This window comes from Coloeus monedula, assembly GCF_965178545.1.
Source record: "Coloeus monedula genome assembly, chromosome: 2".
Lineage (NCBI taxonomy): Eukaryota > Metazoa > Chordata > Aves > Passeriformes > Corvidae > Coloeus > Coloeus monedula.
Window position 1 is genome coordinate 25,678,133 of NC_138782.1, and position 10,844 is coordinate 25,688,976.

Below are 10,844 nucleotides of genomic sequence, written 5' to 3' on the forward strand. Positions count from 1 at the left end.
CTCTCTCCTGTCCTACTGGGGAAGGGAGTGATACAGCAGCTTTGGTGGGCACCAGCTTCAACCCACCGCACCAAGTCACTTACCCTGCCTCCTCCCTAAGGATCTCCTGGCTAGAATGTAGCTCCCAGCAGTCGTTTGCCTCCGTGCACTGAGGTTTTTACAGGTAGGGTTGCTGCAAGGTTGTGCCCTCCAATGAGGGTTCAGCCCTGCGAGCCCGAGCCCTGTGCGTGGGCAGGAGAATGCTCCCCCAGCCTAGCCTGGAGGGAGCAAGGTATCCTTGTAACCTGACTTAAGGTGTGAGGACTGTGACTCATTTTAATTACATGGTGAGTGGAAGTTAAGGGAGATAGTGCCTCTTCACCCTTTGTCTCGCCCTCTGAGCAAGTTGGTTGCTATGAGTGAGATTTCTCAAGGTGCCCAGCACCAATTATTTCCAAGTGGTTATCCAGTAGCAATTTTAACAACAGACTGGAGGGGTGTGGGGGGAAGAATGCTCTCAGCTGAGGTGTATTGATGATGCCATTGTTCTTTTTCTGTCCCTCTCTACCCTCAACCTGCTCCCAGAGAAGACACACAGCATTATGTCATTGGCATCCTGGTTCAGGTGGAATGAGCCCCCAAACCGCATTTCCCAGAGGAACCCCACAGAAATGGTGGTTGAAACGCTCATGATGGAGCTGAGCTGGCAGATCAAGCATGCAGAGAAGCAGCAGCGAGAGCGGGAGAACGAATACCGCAAGATGAAGACCGGGGTGGACTACGGCTGGCTGGTCAGCTACCCAAAGCAGAGCTATGACATCAGCCCTGGAGAACGGCTGCAGCTGGAGGATATGTGCACCAAAATACATCCTTCCTACTGTGGGCCTGTCATACTCAGGTACGGTAAAAGATGGGATGGTACAGACCTTTCCTTTCCCCCTTTCCTCTTTTAGATGTGAGAGGACAGAGGGAGAGCTGCTAGGACCAAGAGAACCAAAACTTGGCATCCTGTATTGTAAGTCAGGTTGGGATAGTGTCTTTGTGAAAGAGGGAAATCTCATGTTTTAAGTCAGTTTAACACGACATCATTTCCTTCAAGAAATTACTAAATGCCATTTCCCTCTGACATTGGCTTGAGTGCTTTTATGCTCCCAAGTAGCCAGAGCAGCTTTACCTCACCTGATGAACAGTTACCATCTCAGTATTGTGATGGCTTTTTTTTGCTTCAGACTTTAGAATCTTAGAGAAACTGAGGTTTAAAGGGACCTCTAGAGGTATGTACTTCCACCTCCTACTTGGAGTAGGGCCACCTTCAAAATTAGATCAGGTTGCTTAGGGCCTTGTCCTGTCCATTGTTGAATATCTCTGAGAGTGGAGATTCCACAGACTCTGAACAACACCTCCTTTGGTGTTTCCCCCCTCACACTGGAGCCTTCATTCCTTCATTTAAATTTGAAGCCAGTCCTTGCAGGAGATATGCAAGAGGGCCCTCAGCCCTCACTGCATATGCTGGCACCTGTTTTCCCTTGAACAAACGAATCTACGGCTCCTGAACTGCGACTGTAAAAGGGTTGGAAACAGCTGGTCCTCTCTTTTACAGTGGATGTAGCCAGGAAACAATGCCAAAATTACCTCTCTAGCCCCCATCTTCCCTGGGACTGAGCCTTGGAAGCAACCTGGCACAGAGCCTTGGCTCTTGCGAAGGTTGCCATGGTGGCAGATATAGAGATTTGGGATCATTCAGTGACCAAGACCTCTCCAGTGAAAATTTGCTGGGAACAGCACCTGCCTTGTATTTGCATAACTCCAAGCTATGTTGTAAACAAGTTACTTCAAACCCTTGGGATTCAGGGCGATCTTTACCATCCCCAGGGCCACTGAGCAAGGCCTGTCTAGCAAACAGGTTATATCCATGACAGCAGGCTTTGGTTGCTGGAGCTGCGAGGCCCCGAGGTTCATCCTCTTCAGCAAAGTAAAGCTGAGCCATATACAACTTGCTTGCTGCTCTGCTTTTTTTTTTTTTTTTTTTTTTTTTTTGGAATTGAGACAGATCATGCAAGATGTGTGATTTCAGTGCAGCTTGTAATGGTTGTTCACTGTTGTTCAGGATTCAGCATACTGCCAGCAGTAGATAAATGTACTCAGCAACGTTGGTGGACTCTGTGTGGGCATGATTGAAAAAGGCTGAAACCATCCTCTTAAAACTCCTCTTACAAATTGCTGTTGTAGGGTGCTGTCATAAATTGTATTACACTATGATTCAAGAAGTGGCGTGTTTTACAGAGCTTGCATGGTTAGCAGAGCCACACTAAAAAAAAAAAAAAAGAGGATTTCATAACCTTGTTGGTTCAATTCTGTGATTGAGGAGGGACTATCACAGCCACAAAAATGGTGGAACTGGATTGGGTCAAAGGTCTGGCTGATCTGATATTGGTCTGTATGTGACAGAGTGGCCAGTGGCACCAGTGTAAGGAGAAGAGCAAAGGACAAGGAAGCAAATCCAACAGTAGGGACAACTACACCACCTCAAATATAGCATCCAACTTACTGTGCCTTGTAACTGGGAGACTCTTGGAGCCACAAGTGGACCTTCTGTCCATAATTGGCTGATGTGGCTTTTCCTTTCAGTTGTTTAGGTCGTGGAGGCTTTTCTTGTTTTGAACACATGTAAATTTTTAACATTTTGGCAGCTGTGGCAGAGTTCCACTCCTGAACTTAACAACTCTGTCATAAAAAAACTGTGTTTTGCTTGTCTTAAACTAGTATGTCCTAGTTTTATTCAATAACCCTTTCATTTTGTGTTGGAAATGTTAAGAGTTGACCTCTCTTCTTTTCTACCTTCTAACTGAGAGCTTTGTGATTCCATGGAATTTTCATTGCTGATGAGGAAACAAAGAAAAAGAATGGGGCTTGCCATGTTAGGAGGTGAAAACACACAGGAGGAAGGAAGAAAGAAATAGCATGCAATTTAACTGAAAGCCAAAATTGGATAAATTCTCTTCTTGGAAAGTGAGATAAGATGGAGATTTTAGTAACTACCCTGAAATTCCTCAAGATGAGTATAAGAGGAATGCAAAGAAACCTCCACATTTCCAGTGAAGTACTTTAGTAACAAGATCAAGATCATTGCAGTGCTGATGTTTCCTCTAGAGTACTCTGTGACTTCCTAATATGTAGCAGCTTTTAGAAAAATCTTCCACCAAAAAAAAGCTTGCATTGGGAAATTCAAATGCAGAGCATGTACCATACCAAAGTCCTTGGTTCTGACTGAAATAGTAAGCTTGATCCTCTCCCTTCCATTTTAGGCATTTGAACAGCTGAGGTCCTTTCTGAAGTCCTTTTTGCACTCAACAAGCATGTAATTCTTAAATAACACAAGTAGCAGGCATCTTGCAAGACTGCAGAGTTTGTTTTGTTTGTGTCATGCAAGGTCTCCTTCTCTGTGAGACTCTGAGTTCAGAGTCAAAGCCAGAACAAAACATTTTTATATGAGTTGTCAGAGATGTCACTTCATTCTCTAAAGGTCTAAATGATTATCCAAATTGTCCTTTTCTGTGGCTACAGGCTCATCTACTGAGAGGCAAAGTTTCTCTAAATTTGTTTCTTTAGATGTGGAGGAGGCTGGAAAAGAGCACTTCACAGATGAAAGGGGGTTTTTTTCAGATCCAGATTGCTTATTTTGTATTTTGGGTCAATAGAAACTTCTCTTTGAGTCTCTTGGAATTCTGGAAGGATTCAAGTACACTGCAAATAGCTCAGATATCTGGAGACACTGATTCACCTCATGCAAATAAAGCTATTGCACTCAGGAGTAACTTAGCTTTAGGTTACTGGGTTAGAGATGGCTGACTATTTAAAATTAAATCCTGGAGCCAGCTGAAGGAAATGACAGTGATTTTGGTGAGGCCTGTAGTACCTAACTGCCATGGTTAAACTGAACAAGCAGAATAGTAGGTTGCCAATAAAAAATGCTAGATTTTTTCCATCTTTACTCAGAGCTTTAGCCCTAGTCAGAGCTAGTTAAAGTCTCTTTAATTTCTTTCAGTTTCAGCAAAAGCGAAACAGTTGGTTTCTGTCCTCCTCTGCCCAGAGGGAAACCAAAAAACCCCTAGTATGGAAATGTAAACCTGAATTTTGGTGATCTGAATTGTTATCAAGATCACAGGTTAACGACTGTAATTTTCTAAGGATTGCATATAGCTGAAGTGGCCTTGCTAGTTAGCTTGAATGTAAGACAAATTACTAAAATCAGAAATGGATTTATTTACAATTACAAGCTTAAGTTCGAGGTGGTGTGACCTGAATGTTGCAATTAGTGTGAATGCTGTAACTCTCTGGGAGTCAAGGAGCCTTCTCTAGCAAAGCTGTTCATAGCTTTACCCTACAAGCAGAATTACTGCTTAAACTATAGATTCAGGAGTCAGCAGCTAATTATTAGCACTAAGCAACCCCATGTTTTCCCTGAATGACTAAATCTACTTAGAGCTCCCTGTTCAGACGGGCACTCAGGAATACCCTGAACTATAAGCACATTGTTTAAGTCCAAGGACTTCCACTGGATTTCCCAGGTCTTTAAAGTTCAGGCTGTGCTTAGGGAACTACAGTACAGGGGACCTACAGAATAACACAGGCAGGTGACAGCGCCTTAAAAAGCAATGCCACCATGAGCCAAGCACAGCCGGATTCTTAAAATCTAACAGGCCTATAAAGCAATGGGAGGGTCACAATTTAAAGGACAAATTTGTTTGAACTGTGATTAAAACACTGCCTGGACTGGGGAATGTGCTCATCCCTGTGTGTGCCCATGCATCCTCCCCAGGCTTCTGTGCTGGTTCAAGGTGAGTTTTGTTGGCAGTCACGTCTCAGACTGCGTGACTTGCACGATGTGTTCCAGGATAGCTACCACAGTTGCACAGCTTGAGCCACGAGTAAGATAGATAGGTTTGCTTTTATGATGAGTAAGGAAACCCTGTTGAGGCGTTTCTAGACATGGTTGTGCAGTTGCCTAGTTTGAAACTATCCCGTGCAAAAGCGTCAGGGTGTTAACCTGTGCTAGAAGGTGAGCCTTGTGCAATTTTGTGTTCTTAACTCCACCGAGCAGCTTGGTGTGGAATTTGTTTCCCAAGATAAAAACTCGTATTCCTTGATTCCAGTGGTTTTCTGTTTTTATATACTGGATGTTCTGTGCAGAGAGCAGACTGCCAGATCATCCAGCACATCAACTGGTGTTCACTGATATCTGGGGAAGATGGCTTCGGTTACGTGTAGGTGGCTGCAGCAAAAACATTGTCTTTTTCTGATACACAGATTGGTTTAGCTGGATCTCAGCCCTGATAACCTGTCCATCTTTTGTGTTGAGAAATATTTGTGGTGTGCTTCCTACATGAGCTGTCCCTTACACAAACGTGCTGGTACTGAAGTTAGGTGGGCACTAATAAAGGGGTGAAGTTAGCTCATCCTGCTAGGGGAGAGAAAAGCATCCCCTTTCCCTTCTCCATCAGAATGAGGGTGGCTTTTCATTGTGTGACTGGCACAGTTTTTTGGATCGCTTTCCCTTTGTTTCTTAGACCTGCTCAAATCCATACAAAGTAGTTTTGGTGTTGATCCTGAAAAGTTAGAGGTAAATCTTAACAGCAGAGTTCACAAAACTAAGCTAAGAAGAGAGCAGGCAGATAGCTGTGAAGGTGGAAAGTTACCTTGATTTCAGAAAACTATTTCAGCTGGATTGGTCGTCAGCATTATCAACAACACAGGGTATTAGCATTAGAGCTCTCTGCTCAGGGGGTATATTTGCTGTCATATCATCCATTTCCCCTCTTGTTCCCAGAGCCAGGCACTGGCCCAGTAATAGCCTGGTAGGTGCTGCTGCCTGCTCTGGAGCCACAACCCAGCAGTATGACACACAACCTCTGAAAGTGGAGGCAGTGATGTGGCCTTTTGGGTGCACAATTGCCAATACAAAAGAGGAGGATGTACTGATATACATAAATATATATAATATGACAGTGCTTCTCTTTAAAACACACACAGAGATAAAATAACGGAATGACTCATTTTAGTTCACCTCTGCAAAAAGAATAGAAATCCTTTGAAGCTGCTTTCCCTTCCCTGTTATGAAGACTTGGGTTTCTATGGACTCACCTGTCTATGCTTCAAATAGGATCAAGGGAAAAATTTATTTATTGTGAAAACTGTATTTTGGGCTCTTTGATAAGGCGACAGAAGTGCCTCCTCAGAAGGCAGAAAGGAAGTTTGCAATGTGCAGCAAATCCCTGTTCCTGCTGTTGTCTGCTAACCCTCAGCAAGAGATAAGTCTCTTGCTATTCCAGGCTCTGCACAATTCAGTTCAGCATCACTGTGTCAGTACTTAAATACCAGCACGAACTACAACACCTCAGAGGCTTTTTGCACCCAAACGTTCAAAGTTTAGATCTTTCTGGTGAGGGGGTGGAGGAGGGAGATTAAGAATTAATTCAAAGCAGCTGAAACAGTTAAGGAACATTTTGGTGACTTTGGAAGGTTTTGTATCAAGCTGCTCTGGCTTGACACTGGGAGGGACTGGTGCTTCTGCTGACAGCGAGTTCCCTGTTGCTGACAGCAAGCACCACCTGTGACTCCACAACTGTACACATAGCTGCCAGTACTTGCTGGGAGAGAAATACCTGGGATACAGCAGGATGTCAAGATGTGTGTCCAATTTCAGGCCTCCATAGTCAGAGTCAAAATACATACATATACAAAAAGTCTTTCTGGTTTCTCTTTGGTTTCCTTTCTGTCCTTATAATTTTGGGTATCCTTTGGCACACTATTAAGTAATGCAATTCCATATGTGTTAAACTCCTTCTTATATTCCTAGGGCTTATCAAAAACCAAAGAGACAATATCTTATTCTATCAGCTTCTGCTGTATTAGGCATATTTAAATACAGTCCTACCGTTGTCCATCCTTGTTAAATTCTGTTGGAGAAAAATACCAAAATGCTTACCTTCTACATTTTAGCTTCCCTGAACTACAAATACCTGGATTTTAGTGAAGTACTAGTTTAACTCCGTGTCTGCTTGCAAGTATAATTTTCATGTTAAGAACTGATTATTTATTAGAAGAGTAGCCATCTGTCACAAATACATACTATTACAGAACAGTCAGAATATCTACATGACCAGTGTGTGAGCCTTGGAAGTGGATCCCACACTCTCCAGGATGGGGACAATTCACCCAGCAAGGTGTCAGGAATGACATGTTCTCTTCATTGTCCAGCCAGTGGCCCATTCTGGTTTCAAGAAAATTATTCTGCCCTGCATCTTGTCTTCCTCACGTGCAAAATAAACAGTGGTGATTCTTCACTTTCTTGGTGTATTAGATAGCTTAAAAAATGTCAACAAACTCCATTTTGAGCTCTCTGCTGAGAAGGCATTGAAATAATTCAGAGATATTCATCGTGCTGCCAACCAAGATGTTTTCAGCTGAGCCAGTCCATTACCTCACAGAAATCCATAGGAAGATGAAACACCACTTCACTGAAATTTAAATATAGAAAGATTACCAAACAAAGTGACTGGATTTTCCTTTGTCTAGAGGCTATTGGGTAATGCTATGGGGAACAAGAATTGGAAACAGGTAGTCTAGTGGGGCTTTTCCTGGTCTACCCTGAGCTTCTGGTAAGCTGCAGTTCAGGGACTGTCTTGAGCAAGGATGTGCATTTGGACAATCATGTTTAATCAGCAGTGATGGGGACATTTTCCACAAACTTGTCCAATAATTTTGTTTCTTAAGCTATTGACAGCACTGAGTTCTGGCTTAACAGGTGTTGTGTGAAAAGAGCACTTCCTTCTGTTTCAAATTTGCCTTCTAGCTTTGTTTGGTTCTCCCTATTATTTCTTGTGCTTATAAGAAACAGTGATTCATTGCTTCCTTAGATTCCCTGGCTTGCTTGTGATTTTAGAGACTTTGGACATATTTTCATGGCCCCTCCTTGTTGTTGTTCCCTTCAGTCCAGGGAGTCCCATTTAGCAGGAAAGTGCAAGTTCCAAGCCTGGCAGAGTGATTTGGGAGCAATCTGTAATTTGATGTTTTTAATCAAAGCTGTGCCTTGACTGTGCTTCCAGGTTCCGGCAAGTCGTTGCTGAGTACGAACCAGAAGCGCAGGAAGTATCCCAGCTCTTCCGCTCCGTCCTGCAGGAAGCTGCTGAGAAGATCAAAGAGGAGGAAGAGGCCAAGAAGCTTGCAAGGCAATGGAACACAAAGAACAGAACCAGCCTCTCCTTAACAACATTTAAATCTCGGTCCAGGATTTCCCCATTCATCAGTGACATCAAGACCATCTCTGAGGATGTGGAACGGGGCACCCAGCCCAACAGAAGGGTTTGGAGCATGCCAGAATTTCGGAACACCAAGGATTTCTGACTCTATACTGAATAAGGTTTTTAGACACTGATCTTTCAAAATCCCAGTTAACCCTTTTTTAACTCTTCTGTTTCTTCTCTTTTTCCATCTCTCTCTTCCTGCCTGTCTCTGTCTTGGAAGCTGTGTCCATAGTAACCGCTGCTGATGCCTGCAGTCTGTGACGCCATTTATTACCAAACATGGTGGCCTTCCCTTTAACTCAGTAGCTATTCAGTAACCTTAAGGGCAAGGCTCACTTACTATCTCATTTTTATTACTGCTTTCTTGTGGAAAATGAATTAGTTTTGCTATGTCTGTCTTCTCCCTTTCCCCTCCAGCCTGGATGTAGTTATCTATAAAAACTTTTGGCTCTAGCTACTGAGACCTGCTGGCTGGACCAATCTTGCTGAAAGCAAGACAGCCACTTAAATGAGTGAGGCTTGCAGGATCAGGCTTGTGAGTTAAAGCTGGTATCTGATTTGGAACTGAACTTCCTTTCCCAACTAATAGCCTTCCTCAGTGCTACGACAAACTTCACAGGTAACCTCAGCACTGCTCTTGATCTGCTTTTTTGCTGGCAGTTCACAATCCAACCTGAGTAGAAACAGACCCAAGCTTTTTGAGATTAAAGACCAATCATGTTCCACAACAACCAGTTTATGCATGTTCAGGTTTCCTGGGTATTTTCTCTTTTGTGCAGGCAGAACCCCCTGAACCTTGCACCTGCAGAGTAGATAGAAATTTATCAACCTGCTGTGTAGATACAGAGGTGGATACCCCAGTGCTGTGTCAAGTGCTGTTCTGGGGCCTCAGTGCTCCGTGTTGCTGAGGTAGGTGCTCCACCCCACACCCCAGAAATAAATCAGTGGGCTGAAATTAATGTTTATGGCCAAGCCTGAAAGAGTGCTGAAGTAGAGTATCCATGTAAAGGGAAGGGTGAAGGCACTCAGCATTCATCTCCAGGGCTCTCTCTACAGTGGCAACAGCTGAGATCATCTGAACTTTTTGCTGCTCTGAGTGACTGAAGGGCTCTGGCAAATGAGCGCTCTGTGAGACCTTGGAGAGACAGGAAAATGCCACTAAGGAAAAGCTACTAAGGCCCTACCTCAGCATCTGTAGGGAGAGCTCTCACCAGCAAAGGGAACAGTAGGGCATGCTGTGAAAGTCAAGTGTCCTGTAGAGAACCCAAGCACTAGGATGCTTTGTGGTGACCAATGGAAGACAGGGAACGAAGAGGGGGATTTGCCTGTATGACTGGCTTTTGGGGAATCATCTCAGTGGGGTACAGCCTCCTGGAGGACCCTGTGGCTTTGTTGTTCTTTTGTCCGTTTCCAGCTATTTTTCCCTGGGGATCTTTGCAACAGCATGTGGGTTCTACAGCCAAGATTAAAACTCTTTGAAGCTGTGCCAGCTCTGGGAAGAATTCCAGTACATGAAATCTATCCTAGACTAGAAATGTGCAGTTTCTTCCAGAGATTGAGGAAGGCAGCATTAAAAAAAGATCAAGATCAAACCCCCTAAGAGCTCTCTGAGACTGTGGGATTCTGGCTCTTCCTCTCTCCCCTCTGGGCTACGTAAGATTGAAGACAAGGCTTTCTAACTAGCACCAGGCTGCAGTTTCTATCCCTTGGTAAACATTGCTGCCAGCAACCCTCCTAGAGACAGAAAGCAGCTCACTTTTAACCAAAAAGTCAGGGCTTCCAAATACAGCATCCAGTTTGGGACAGGCTATTTCAACTGTAGGTCCATGAGGGAGAGTTTAAAGCCTTCTGACAATCAGCTTAGTGTTTTTCAGCCATACGTCCTTGTGATGTGATTGCATATATGAAGTAAAAACAAAGGCTTGGCATACTCAGCATAGCCTTAGCTGCCTAGAAGATGTAGGACCTCTAGCAAGGGATCACCACAATTTGCAGAAAAAATTCTTGTTTGGAAAAGAGTCAGCCATATTTTTTTTATTTTTTTATTTGCAAGCCACTGTATGGTACTGAAGGCTGAGACGAGTTCATGAATTTCATGCTGCAGCTCTGTATTCATTTTATTTGCACTTATGTTCTGTTTGACACCTTCAGTATTGACTGTGTCGATGCGATGTTTGACGGACTGCTGGGAGACACGGGACATTCTGACACACTGCCACAAAGCTCTTTGTTACAGTACAGTGTCAGTAGTGTCAGCTCACTCTTTCTTAAGGAGAATCAGCAGTAAGTAACTTCTCTTCAGCAATGCAGAAAGCCAAGGAAATCACTGAAGAGCGTTCACATTATCACAGCAGCCTGTGATTGTGCTGTGTCCTTCATTAACAACTTCCAGCTGGCAGACACCATTCTCGTGCATCAGCCAGCAAAGGAGACAGATGTGACCTTTGGTCAAAGCCCTGCATGTCATGGAGGCCAGGCTGTGGCAGTGCTGGTGACAGCTGTTTTGCCTCAACTTACCTATCATTTCTAATTCCACAATAAAAAGTAATCCAAACTCTTAAA

At 43.8% G+C, this 10,844-nt stretch overlaps 1 protein-coding gene across 4 annotated transcripts in view; it reads left to right on the forward strand.

Moving 5' to 3' along the window:
* Positions 1-10,844, forward strand: part of RD3 (RD3 regulator of GUCY2D) — a 20,949-nt gene extending 10,105 nt beyond the window's left edge. For all 4 annotated transcript variants that reach the window (XM_082302384.1, XM_082302386.1, XM_082302383.1 and 1 more), the window contains 2 exons: positions 565-877; positions 8,085-10,844. In XM_082302384.1, the coding sequence (XP_082158510.1) occupies positions 582-877; positions 8,085-8,382 (594 nt within the window). In that variant the 5' untranslated portion in view covers positions 565-581 and the 3' untranslated portion in view covers positions 8,383-10,844. The remainder of the gene's footprint in view (positions 1-564; positions 878-8,084) is intronic.